This window comes from Salmo salar, chromosome ssa19 (assembly GCF_905237065.1).
Source record: "Salmo salar chromosome ssa19, Ssal_v3.1, whole genome shotgun sequence".
Classification (NCBI taxonomy): domain Eukaryota; kingdom Metazoa; phylum Chordata; class Actinopteri; order Salmoniformes; family Salmonidae; genus Salmo; species Salmo salar.
Genome location: NC_059460.1, coordinates 67,050,666 through 67,064,613, shown reverse-complemented (window position 1 = coordinate 67,064,613; position 13,948 = coordinate 67,050,666). Strand labels below are relative to the sequence as shown.

General features: G+C 40.5%; 1 protein-coding gene across 4 annotated transcripts in view; it reads right to left on the bottom strand.

The window, feature by feature from the left end:
- Positions 1-13,152, bottom strand: part of LOC106579422 (inhibitor of nuclear factor kappa-B kinase subunit alpha) — a 29,146-nt gene extending 15,994 nt beyond the window's left edge. For all 4 annotated transcript variants that reach the window (XR_001322647.2, XM_045702615.1, XM_014159316.2 and 1 more), the window contains exons 1-8: positions 12,342-13,152; positions 12,124-12,218; positions 6,890-7,007; positions 4,683-4,752; positions 4,459-4,547; positions 4,271-4,360; positions 4,055-4,179; positions 3,833-3,940 (exon numbers count right to left, since the gene is read on the bottom strand). Coding sequence is in view for 3 of the 4 variants with exons in the window: in XM_045702615.1 (XP_045558571.1) it covers positions 3,833-3,940; positions 4,055-4,179; positions 4,271-4,360; positions 4,459-4,547; positions 4,683-4,752; positions 6,890-7,007; positions 12,124-12,218; positions 12,342-12,446 (800 nt within the window). In the remaining variant the exon portion in view is untranslated. The remainder of the gene's footprint in view (positions 1-3,832; positions 3,941-4,054; positions 4,180-4,270; positions 4,361-4,458; positions 4,548-4,682; positions 4,753-6,889; positions 7,008-12,123; positions 12,219-12,341) is intronic.
- Positions 13,153-13,948: the final 796 nt, after the last annotated feature.

Below are 13,948 nucleotides of genomic sequence, written 5' to 3'. Positions count from 1 at the left end.
TACTCATTCAAGGGTTTTTCTTTATTTTCACTATTTTCTACATTGTAGAATAATAGTGAAGACATCAAAACTATGAAATAACACAAAGGGAATCATGTAGTAACCTAAATAAATGTGAGATTCTTCAAAGTAGCCACCCTTTGCCTTGATGACAGCTTTGCACACTCTTGGCATTGTCATGACTATCCTGTGAGGATCCAAATAGGTCAGATCGGGGGGGGACATGTGGGGATTAACAACTCATGTCCTGTTGTAAATCAAGTTGAGAAGATTCAGGTCACCCTCTCCAAATTCACCAAAGGAAAGTGACTTTGTTTCAAGAGACTTTACCCGCCGAAACTCTAACATGTTCAAAAGCAAATACTGCTCTGTCATAATCCACTCACAGACACACACACCTCTCCATCAGGCTTGAGGCTTGCTATCAACATGAGATGGAACCCCCACCCTCTTAAAAAAAAAGAAAAGGGAAAGGGTCGTAGGGGAGATAAAGAACAGAAAACGTCAAAATAGAGTTGTGGTTGATATGTACTATTCCATTTTTTTATTATTTTTTTTAAATCAGAAAGATTGTGCTTTCGTGATCTGTATTAAGTTTTAAAGAGAGTTTAAAAAACGGCAAAGCTGACAAATTGCTTTGAGCAGCGCTCTCCTTAGACAGACTGGGGAGAGCAGAGTGCGACCACCCTACTAAAGCCAAGGTTAGCGGAGTAAAAGTTTGAGTAAAACGCCACTCTTTCAGCGCTTGCCACAGTCTTCCCGGTTACCAATTCAGTCATGGTGATCTGCCGCTGCTGTGGGACCTGTTCTGACATTCTCATATGCTTTGCTGATTCGAAGAGACTGTTGATTGTCAACTTTCTCTAGTTTCCAAAAACATTTGGAAATTGTTTTGCATGGTCGTTAGCTGTTATTTTTGTTAGCAAATGAGATTGATTTCTGTTCATTGTACTGCCTGTCAGCCATCAACAAATCACCCATCATCTTAGCACGTGAATACGCTGACAGGCCAGGGAGAAAATGTTGTTGACGTGTTTTTGGATTGGGCCATTTTCCACGGTAACAGTGCAGTAATTGGTCAAAATTACAAACCTGGTTTAATTGGACCCTTTTATGTGCTAAAAGTGCAGGGATTGGTCAAAATTGCAAACTCTCGCATAATATGCGCAGATATGTTGATTTTGCATTGAATTATGCAATCGCAGAATTGCGGAATCCTGGCGGGACTGATAAGAGATAATTGTTTTACATAAACTTTGCAGTGACAAGTCACGCCCGAGTGAGGTCAGAGTGAGGTCAGCCTGACGGAAATACCATTTCGAAATACCATTTCGAACAAAATGATGGGTTAAGAATTAACATACCAGACCACAAAAGCGTGAAGCTGCAGCTACACGTTTAAAGTTGTTTGAACTTTGAATCTCAACACGAGGTAGAGAATATAAACTCAACTCCTGGACAATCACTGGTACGGCTGATTGCTTAGGGCAGCTAAAGTATCTTCGAAACCATCCTACTATTCTGCTCAAACCATCGTATTACGCTACTCTCATCACCCCACTGGGAACCATCGACCTGGCTGGCTAGCCTATCTTCAAAGAAGCATCTTGAGGAGCGAATGGAAAGAAAATAAACTAAGTAGTTCTGTTCAGAACTACAAGACAAGTCACCAGATACCGGACAACTACAAAGAAGGACAACAATATTAGACTTTGTCGGAACCATTTTGGACAATCAGAGCCTTACAAGCGTGCCGCGAAAATGCCCAACTCCCTTCACAAGGCGGCTCTGTCCACCGAGAGAGATCCGGCGAACCAAGACATTTCACATAAATACATGAATGATTACTTACTCAAGGAGGGTGGCGGTTCGTGAGCAAAGCATATGATTACTGTAAGTGAGAGTAGTTTCTAAAACGTACCAATGTTAAGTGTCTCTGTCTCTCTCTCCCAATCTCTTTTGTAACAAGCAGCCATATTGTTGTCAGTCTGCTAGAGACCTGTTTTTAACGTATTAAGTGTGTATGTTTATCCTGTGTTACCATTTAAATCAGCTAGTAAATAAATAATTAAACCAGTTTGTGTAGTACTGAATCAAAGGCAAGGCTCAGGTTTTTGCAGATGCAAGGAGATTACGACTGTTCAGCTTGATATGAGGTTATGATTAATAAGTTGACTGTTTATAGATGTGATAGACAAAGACCTTTTTAGAGTTTAATTTGGGAGATCGTAACTCTTTAAACAATCGCTCTCGTGGTGCCCCAGATCCTAATGAGTTAATTGTTACATGATTAATTTAACATTGGGTAACAATTAAACATAGCTGGTTGATTAGATCAATAACATTCCTTAGATTCATGTTAAAGTCAAGTCACAACAGTATTCTCTCAACCAGCTTCATGAGGTAGTCACCTGGAATGCATTTCAATTAACAGGTGTGCCTTGTTAAAACTTAATTTGTGGAATTTGTTTCCTTAATGCATTTAAGAGAATCAGTTGTGTTGTGACAAGGTAAGGGTGCTATACAGAAGATAGCCCTATTTGGTAAAAGACCAAGTCCATATTATGACAACAACTACTCAAATAAGCAAAGAGAAATGACAGTCCATTACTTTAAGACATGAAGGGCAGTCAACACGGAAAATGTAAAGAACTTTGAAAGTTTCCGCAAGTGCAGTCGCAAAAACCATCAAGCGCTAAGATGAAACTAGCCCTCATGAGGACCGCCACAGGAAAGGAAGACCCAAGAGTTACCTCTACTGCAGAGGATATGTTAATAAGAGATAACAGCACCTCTGATTGCAGCCCAAATACATGCTTCAGAGTTCAAGTAACAGACATCAACATTAACTGTTCAGAGGAGACTGCATGAATCAGGCCTTCATGGTCAAATTGCTGCTTATGAAACCGCTACTAAATAACACCAATAAGAATAAGAGACTTGCTTGGGCCAAGAAACACGAGCAATGGACATTAAACCGGTAGAAATCTGTCCTTTGGTCTGATGAGTCCAAATTTGAGATTTTTGGTTCCAACCGGTGTCTTTGTGAGACGTAGGTGAACGGATGATCTCCGCATGTGTGGTTTCCACCGTGAAGCATGGAGGAGGTGGTGAAATGGTGCTTTGCTGGTGACACTGTCAGTGATTTATTTAGAATTCAAGGCACACTTAACCAGCATGGCTACAACAGCATTTTGCAGCGATACACCATCCCATCTGGTTTGTGCTTAGTGGGACTTTAATTTGTTTTTCAACAGGACAACGACCCAAAACACACCTCCACACTATGTAAGGGCTATTTGAGCAAGGAGGAGAGTGATGGAGTGCTGTATCAGATGACCTGGCCTCCACAATCACCTGACCTCAACCCAATTGAGATAGTTTGGGATGAGTTGGACCGCAGAGTGAAGGAATAGCAGCCAACAAGTGCTCAGAATATGTGGGAACTCCAAGACTGTTGTAAAAGTATTCCAGGTGAAGCTGACTGAGAATGCCAAGAGTGTGCAAAGCTGTCAATCAAGGCAAAGGGTGGCTACTTTGAAGAACCTCAAATATATTTTGATTTGTTTAACACTTTTTTGGGTTACTATATGATTTAATGTGTTATTTCATAGTTTTGATGACTTCACTATTATTCTACAATGTAGAAAATAGTAAAAATAAAGAAAAACCCTGGAATGAGTAGGTATGTCCACACTTTTGACTGGTACTGTACATTTTATGCATGGTGGCCCAAAGAATCAAACCCACAATCATGGCGTTGCAAGCGCCATGCTCTACCATCTGAGCCATACAGGACCACTATGAGTGATGTGTGTGTGTGCATGTGTACCTGCTCAGATTGTTGGGGTAGGGTAGGTGTGTAGAGAATCTCACGTCTCCATTCATATCCTCTACAGCCATGATGTCCTTGGGACCTTTGTTGCGCACTTTACTGGTCCTAACACACACACACACACACACACACACACACACACACACACTTACTGGTTCTACAAGAACATACAATTATTTGCCTTCTATTTTTGTGACAGACAGACACTCACTCACTCACCACTGAACCGGCTGCATGTTGTGAAGGAAGGGGCGGAAGCCACAGGTACACTCAAAGATCATGGTCCCAAAACTCCAGTAGTCCACTGACACAGTATAGGGCTTATTCTCAAACAGCTCTGGAGCCTAAAACGCGCACACACGTAACACACAATTCCCATTGGAAATAGATTCAAAAGCATATATTGTCAGTGTATAAAAAATGTTTTGGTCTCACCAGGTACTGCAGAGTTCCGACGAAGGATGTACAGAGACTGCCCTGGTCCAAGTCTTTAGCGTAACCCAGATCTATGATCTTATGGACAAACTAGAGAGATAAATGGAAAGAGGGAAAGATAGGAGAGATGGACAGCACCAATACTTATTTGAGTTTCCAAATACCTGTTTGTGTGTGTGTGCACTCACCTTCCCACTGGCCTCCTGCAGTACGATGTTCTCAGGCTTCAGGTCCCTGTGGATGATCTTATTCTCATGGAGGTACTGGATACCAGACCCTGTGTGTACAATAATGATACATTACCTCAAATGAAAATGCTAAGCATTTTTCTTTGGTGTACACTACTGAATACACTCCTGGAAAGCAACCTCTAGAATGAACGAGTGTATTTCACTATAAAGGGCTAGCTTACCAACATGGCTGAGTAGAGACAGGACTTGACTCTCCTTCAGTCCACAGCAGTTCTCTGGCTTGTTCAGCAGCTACAGGGATCAGGAAAAACAGTCACATACAATTCATTGCTTTTAGAAAGTATTCCCACTACTTGATTTTTTCCACATTTTCTTGTGCAACAAAATGGGATTCAAGTGGATTTAAATGTCATTTTTGGTAAAAGATCTACACAAAATACTCTAATGTCAAAGTGGAAGAAAAATGTAAATAAAATAAAATTATGGAAAATAAAACACTAATATCTTGAGTAGATAAGTATTAAACCCCCTGAGCCAATACATGCTAGAATCACGTTTGGCAGCTGTCTTTCTGGGTATGTCTCTAAGAGCTTTGCACACCTGGAATGTACAATATTTGCCCATTATTCTTAGAAAGATTCTTCAAGCTCTGTCAAGTTGGTTGCTGATCATTGCTAGAAAGCCATTTTCAAGTCCTGCAATAGATTTTCAAGACGATTTAAGTGAACTGTAACTAGGCCACTGTCGTGTCTTTTGGCACCATTAAACTGAAGACAAATTTATCAAATAACTCCCTGTAATTATTATTACGCGATTAAACTGATTAATATCATTGGATATTGGAGCAGGTGTTCCGCTAGCGGAACGTCTAGATGTAAGAGGTTAAGCTTTTGAACAGAAATACAATTCTCTCACATTAACATCAGTACATAGCGTCTCAACATATTCCAAATAGCTTTATCCTTATTAATAAATTTGATACAACCATTTAGATGTAACTCCCCTAGCTGAGGCTAGTATATAAACCTAAGTATGGTAATATGGCCATATTTTCTCTAATGAGCCTCACAAAATTGTACCAAGCGGACCAGTTCGTAGCTGGATTCTTCACCGATCTTTTATACCTTCTCCAGAACATAAATGTCATTCGGTTCTCCAATTCTGTGAGGTGGAAGAATCCTTTGTTCTCGCCATGAAAACACTCTCTCTCTTTATACTGTGGCCTGTGAGGCAGGACATTCCCCTTTGGAATTTTACAACCCCTCTCACAGGGCCTGGGTGGGGGGAGGTAGGTAGGGGGATGGTGCATAGAAAACCCAGAGGGCAATGTCATGACACCACTCAGGAGCATCGCAAGTCCAGTGTATATTTGGCCTTGTGTTTTAGGTAATTGTCCTGATGAAATGTGAATGTGTCCCAGTGTCTGGTGGAAAGCAGACTGAACCAAGTTTTCCTCTAGGATGATGCCTGTGCTTAGCTCTATTCCATTTCTTTTCATCCCCCCCAAAAAATCCTTAGTCATTGCCGATGACAAGTATACCCAACATGATACAGCCACCACCATGCTTGAAAATATGAAGAGTGGTACTCAGTGATGTGTTGGATTTGCCCCAAACATAACGCATTGTATTCAGGACAAAAATACAATTTCTTTGCCACATTTTTTTGCACTATTACTTTAGAGCCTTATTTCAAACAGAATGCATGTTTTGGAATATTTTTATTCTGTACAGGCGTCCTTCTTTTCACTCTGTCATTTAGGAGAAAACTCTACAATACTAACCTATCACAGCCATTCAACTCTGTAACTGATTTAAAATCACTATTGACCTCATGGTGAAATCTCTAAGCAGTTTCCATCCTCTCCGGCAACTGAGTTAGGAATGGCGCCTGTATCTTTGTAGTGACTGGGTGTAATGATACACCATCCTAAGTGTAATTAATAACTGCGTTATGCTCAAAGGGATATTTAATGTCTGCTTTTAAATTTCTTTACACATCTACCAATAGGCGCCCTTCTTTGGGGAGGCATTGGAAAACCTCCCTCATCTATGTGGTTGAATCTGTGCTTGGAATTCACTGCTCGACTAAGGGACCCTAGTGATAATTGTATGTGTGAGGTACAGAGATGGGGTAGTTGTTAAACATGTTTATTGCACACAGAGCGAGTCCACGCAACGTATTGTGATTTGTTAAGCAGATTTTTACTCCTGAATTTATTTAGGCTTGCCATAACAAATAGGTTGAATACTTATTGACTCAAGACATTTCAGCTTTTCATTTATTAATTTATAAACATTTCTAAAAACATAAAATGTGGAAAAAGTCAAGGGGTATCAATACATTCTGAAGGTACTCTACACATGGCATCACTGCAAGTGTGTGTGTTTGTGTGTGTGTGTGTGTGTGTGTGTGCACGTGCGTGTACCTTGCGTAGGTCTCCTCTAGAGCAATACTCCATGGCCAGTAGTGGCAGGTCATTGAGCGCTATAGAACTCATCTCCTCTGGAACCTCCCTGGCTCTCACCACATTATCATGGCTCAACCTGAAGAGGCAAGGAGACAAGATAGGAGTCAGGAGTCAAGACAAGGAAGTAGGACACAGGAGAAAAGGACAGAGAAGGTGACAGTCAAGAGCAGCAAAAGATGATCTATTGTTACTGTACGCTCTATCCATGGGATCCCTGTGTTTATGCTTCTATGGAGTAAATCTGTTTGAATTCAATCACATTTTGACAGCATCCCTTTAGATTTAAACAACTTTCCATACATTTTTGCCAATGGAAGAAGTCAGAAAGTGACATATTGGACCTGAATGACAAAACATTCAGGAGACAAAAGGTGCTCAAAGTTAACCCATTTTGCATACCCCACCATACCAGGAGAAATCTATGGTCTTCATCACTGGAAAATATAGAGGGTTCAAGTTTGATTTCATTTTTGAAGCTTACAGAGTTGTCAAACTACGACAATTTCTTGGGGGAAAAAAGTATTTAAAAAAAAAAAAAGGATTGTTTTTTACTTTTAAGGTAAATTATACAGGGTGGGTGTTATTTCAATCAGAAATAGAATTCATAGAATGGATATTAGCCTTCAGACAAGGTCTGTTACAGTGACCATATTACCGGCTGTCACGAGTCATGAAGGCAGTCAAATTCTAAATGGTAATGGTAATTCTCTAAGTTCTGATTTTGCTGATGGTCATTAGTAGCCTACCAAACTTGCTAACTGCCTGGTACTCAGCACTCTATTGTCCCTCTAATCACTCTGACATCAATGCAAATGTAATCGAAAATCTAATCAAACACTTCATGAGAGCACGAGCTCCTGTTGCGCAACATTTCTATAGGCTATGCAATTGTGTGAGAAAACAGTGTGATGGCCTCTTAAAAAGAAGATCCCATCAGCCTTCTATATGCTAGGTCTAGTGTATTTATTTCTCAACTTCCTAATATTAAGCACATTGCTTATCTTTACAAGAGGAGTATAGCCTACTTGACTGGCATTAAAATGAACCACAGGAAAAGCGTCCTCCATTTGCTATTTAAGTGCATAGATAACATGTATTTTTTTCCCTCTGCCCCTGTTTCAAGACCGGTGCATGATACTTGTCCATTCTAAATCAAAACTTTACACATATTATTTAGTATATGTAAAGACAATATTAAATCAAGAATAGTCTGATGGGTGACAATATTAGCCTATCACTTGTGAATGATATATTATCACTTGTGAACGATACCTAGCGTAAGGCAAGAAACAATACATTCCCTTTTTTTGCAACTTATTCAAACCTAGTCCAACACCTCATGTTTCTATTTGTTTTATTATTTAACTAGGCAAGTCAGTTAAGAACAAATTCTTATTTACAATGGCGGCCTACACTGGACAAACGCGGATGACGCTGGGCCAATTGTGCGCTGCCCTATGAGGCTCCGAATCACCGCCGGTTGTGATACAGCCTGGATTCGAACCAGGGTGTCTGTAGTGACGACTCTAGCACTGAGATGCAATGCCTTAGACCGCTGCGCCACAAAAGACCCGAACACGTGACGGAGAGCCATATCGAACAAGAGGTACTTCGGCGCAAGCAGCACACAGCGAGAAGGGAAATATAATTATAATATTCAGCCCAAGGGCACTGGACGCAAAGGGTATAGTTTTTTTTGTTGTTGAACAATTTGAAAGTTGAAATTTAATTCCCATTTTAGTACATTTATCAGCCAAAACATGACACCCACCCTGTATTCAAGAGCATGTGGTGTCTCAACCGATAGCGGGCACAATCCAACGTAAATTTGTTAATTTTTCTTAATTTTTTTTCAAGATATTATAAAATAGTTTGACAAAGCTGTTTGTAAGCTTTTAAATTATATCAATCTCAACTGTTTATTTTTTCCAATGATGAAGACATGGATGTCTCATGATATGGTAGGGTATGCAAAATAGGTCAACTTTGAGCAGCTTTCTCTCTAATGTTTTGGCATTGAGGCCCAAAAAGTAACTTTCTGCGCACTTCTACAATGGGCAAATATGTATGGAAGATTTCATTCAAATCAAGAAGTGGTGCTGTCATAAAGTGATTGAATTCAAAATGGCTTCCCCTATAGTAAGTAGTTATAGTTATTAGACTTGGGTTCAAATACTAATATAGAGATTTTTTTAAATACTTTCTGCATTTGCTTTAACTAGCTTGAGGGGTATCCTACAAAGCAAGTTTGAGGAGTTAGCAAGGTAACTTTGGTCAACGCTGAGTACGACTCAGGATAACCAGTCATACGAAAGTGGCTCACCTTTTAGAAATCCTTCAGAACAAACCTGCTCCGGGGCAGGCTAACTCACAACTAACTCCACTTACCCTGAATGAAATGACTGAGCAGCGAGTTGAGGACCAATGCAATCAGATTCCCTCCCTCATGCAAAGATTGCATCATCATTCCCTTCATTTGAGGAAGATGAATGATTAATTAATTTATTAATCAAATGTTTAGTGTAATTTAAATGTAAAAAATACATCACACAGGGCCTCCTGAGTGGTCCAGCGGTCAAAGGCACTGCATCGCAGTTCGAGAGGCGTCACTACAGACCCGGGTTCGATACCAGGCTGTATCACAACCGGCCGTGATCGGGAGTCCCATAGGGTGGTGCACAACTGGCCCAGCGTCGTCTGGGTCAGGGGAGGCTTTACTTGGCTCATCGCGCTCTAGCGACTCCTTGTGGTAGACAGACTGACCTCGGTCGTCAGTTGAACGGTGTTTCCTCAGACACATTGGTGCGGCTGGCTTCTGGGTTAAGCGAGCAGGTGTTAAGAAGCACGGTTTGGGGGGGGGGTCCATGTTTCGGAGGAAGCACGTCTCTACCTTCACCTCCCAAGCAGGTTGAGGAGTAGCAGCGATGAGACAAGAACGAAATTGGGGAGAGTGTGTGTGTGTGTGTGTGTGTGTGTGTGTGTGTAAAAACACACACACACACACACAGAGTACCGGTCAAAAGTTTGGACACACCTACTTATTCCAGGGTTTTTCTTTATTTTTACTATTTAGAATAATAGTGAAGACATCAAAATATGAAATAACCCATATGGAATCATGTAGTAACCAAAAAAGTGTAAAACAAATCAAAATATATTTTATATTTGAGATTCTTCAAATAGCCACACTTTGCACACTCTTTTCTTTCATTTTGATTTCGGCACAAATGGAAATGTGGCACTGACTGACTCGCCCATGGCTTGACGTTTTTAGCATAGTCTCAATGAAGAGTTCGGCATTCGACTAGCCATGTGCTACACGCAGTTACAAACCTGCTAGAGTTAGAGGCAAGCGGATGAGCAATATCCACCGTCGTACTACGGATGCAACCTGAATGTCAAGCTGGTTAGATTTAGAAAAACCTGAGTAGATCTAGCTTGACACGGCTGGATAAAAAAACATAACCGATTTAATCTGGTTACCACTCCTACCCAGTAAGTAGAATATGCATATACTTATTACATATGGATAGAAAACACCCTAAATTTTCTAAAACTGTTTGAATGGTGTCTGTGAGTATAACAGAACTCATTTGGCAGGCAAAACCCTGAGACATTTTCTGACAGGAAGTGGATACCTGATGTGTTGTATTGCCTTTAAACCTATCCCATTGAAAAACACAGGGGCTGAGGAATATTTTGGCACTTCCTATTGCTTCCACTAGATGTCACCAGCCTTTACAAAGTGTTTTGAGTCTTCTGGAGGGAGATCTGACCGAACAAGAGCCATGGAACGATGATGGCCCATTAGACACCTGGCGCGCGAGTTCATGTTGGGTACCCTCGTTCCAATACGTTATAAAAGAGTATGCATTCGTCCACCTTGAATATTATTCATGTTCTGGTTAAAAAAGGCCCTAATGATTTATGCTATACAACGTTTGACATGTTTGAACGAACGTAAATATATTTTTTCCCCTCGTTCATGACGAGAAGTCCGGCTGGCTTAGATCATGTGCTAACAAGACGGAGATTTTTGGACATAAATGATGAGCTTTTTTGAACAAAACTACATTCGTTATGGACCTGTGATACCTGGAAGTGACATCTGATGAAGAGAATCAAAGGTAATGGATTATTTACATAGTATTTTCGATTTTAGATCTCCCCAACATGACGTCTAGTCTGTATCGCAACGCGTATTTTTCTGGGCGCAGTGCTCAGATTATTGCAAAGTGTGATTTCCCAGTAAGGTTATTTTTAAATCTGGCAAGTTGATTGCGTTCAAGAGATGTAAATCTATAATTCTTTAAATGACAATATAATATTTTACCAATGTTTTCTAATTTTAATTATTTAATTTGTGACGCTGACTTGACTGCCGGTTATTGGAGGGAAACGATTTCCTCAACATCTATGCCATAGTAAAACGCTGTTTTTGGATATAAATATGAACTTGATAGAACTAAAAATGCATGCATTGTCTAACATAATGTCCTAGGAGTGTCATCTGATGGAGATTGTAAGAGGTTAGTGCATCATTTTAGCTGGTTTTATGGTTTTGGTGACCCTGTCTTTGAATTGACAAAACATTACACACAACTCTTGTAAATGTACTGTCCTAACATACTCTAAATTTATGCTTTCGCCGTAAAACCTTTTTGAAATCGTAAAACGTGGTTAGATTAAGGAGATGTTTATCTTTCAAAGGGTGTAAAATAGTTGTATGTTTGAAAAATTTGAATTTTGACATTTATTTGGATTCAAATTTGCCGCTCTTGAAATGCACCTGCTGTTGATGGAGTGCACCACGGGTGGCACGCTAGCGTCCCACCTAGCCCATAGAGGTTAACCAGGTAGGCCAGTTGAGAACAAGTTCTCATTTACAACTGCGACCTGGCCAAGATAAAGCAAAGCAGTGCGACAAAAACAACACAGATTTACACATGGGATGAATAAACGTACAGTCAATAACACAATAGAAAAATCTGTATACAGTGTGTGCAAATGACGTAAGGCAATAAATAGGCCAATAGTGGCGAAGTAATTACAATTCAGCAATTTACACTGGAGTGATATATGTGCAGCAGGCAAGTACAGCTAAAGTGTTTGAAATTATTTTAAATAGTATTTGAACACAGTTCTGACAGTGTTTGTGTGGTTATTACTAGATGCGTAGGTGTGACACTCACTTCTTCATAATCTGTATCTCTCTACTCCAGCGTTCTCTGTTCTTTGAGTTCAGCTCCAGACGACACAATTTCACTGCTATCTTCTCTGATGTCTCCTTCACACACACACACAACACACGTTGCATTCCTGCTGAGCATCTCAGAAGATAATGTTGTTTGAGACTTTCATCTCCAGATGGCTTTATGTGTATGTGTGTAGTCACATGATCCGGACTCACCAGGTGCTGGTACAGGTAAACGTGTCCAAACCCTCCGGTCCCCAACTGTTCCTTCAGCTCCCACAGCCCACACACTTGGCTCTGTTTGACCGGGACTTTCTCCATCCCTCTCAGCTGTGGAGGGCTCGAGAGTGTAATCTTTCAGTTACTCTGGACAGAATGACTTTCACGTGACATTTGTTGTGAAGCCTCCGGAGTAGTCTCCAACTGGAGTGTGCAGGACTTTTTTTCAGCCCTGCACTAACACACCAGATTCAGCTATGACGCTTCCGACTTAAGACCATGTCTAGTTGATCAGTTCAATCAGAATGTATCAGTTGTATCAGGTGTGCTAGTAAAGGCCTTCTCTAGCGCTCCAACAACTCTGCAACTTACTAAGGCAGGAAGGCTGACAGAACAATACAATTGTTGGATATGCCTGTATGCCCACAACCATGTCGTTTATCAGGTGTCCTAGTTCCACAGTGGACCGGAGTGGCTAGCTTGCCAGGTGGAGTTCGCAAAGCAAGACGTAAACAAAGTAACTAGCTAGATAACGTAAGCGAACTAGCTAGTTGTCCTGTCAAAACTCTTTCACTAACGCGTTAGCTAACGTTACTAGCTAGCCAAATGGCGCTAGTCTGTACAATAAAACCATCTAGAACAAATAACGGAAAGATATAAAACACCGTTGATAGTAATTCATTTCTAGATTAATTAGCTACCGGTATTTTTGTTCCACGCTAAAATGAAACAAAGTGGTAATATTAGCTATGTCCTAAGAGTCCACCACAAAAGCGTCTGCTGTTGCTTCTTCTTCGATGAGGTTTAACGGCGGTTAGAATCCAATAAATGTTGCATTACCGCCACCTACTAGACTGGAGTATAACTCCCTTATACTTTGCTTGAAAAAATATAAATAAACAAATACCCTACAATCTACAGTGGTTCCCAAACGTTGAATAATCCTGTACCCCTGCAAACATTCAAGCTCCACCTGCATACATACTCTAGCACAGCGCATTCTCAAATATTGCTTTTTGCCATCATTGTAAGACTGCCACACACACACACACACACACACACACACACACACACACACACACACACACACACACACACACACACACACACACACACACACACACACACACACACACACACACACACACAAACAATACAATACAATACAATACAATACAATACAATACATTTATTAAACACAAGAATGAGTGGGAGTTTGTCACAACCCGGCTCGTGGGAAGTGATAAAGAGGGCACCAAGGCACAAATAATAATATAATAATCAACAATAATGTTGCTTTTTATTTAGGCATCTTACATATAAAACTTGATTTGTTCATCAAAAATTGGGAATAATTCACCACAGGTTAGTGAGAAGGGTATGCTTGAAAGGATGCACATAACTTTGCAATGTTGGGTTGTATTGGAGAGAATCTGTCTTAAATAATTTCCACACAGTCTGTGCCTGTATTTAGTTTTCATGCTAGTGAGTGCCGAGAATCCTCTCACGTAGGTACGTGGTTGCAAAGGTCATCAGTGTCTTAACAGCGCGCTTTATCAAGGCAGGATACTCTGAGTACAGCCCAGTCCAGAAATCTGGCAGTG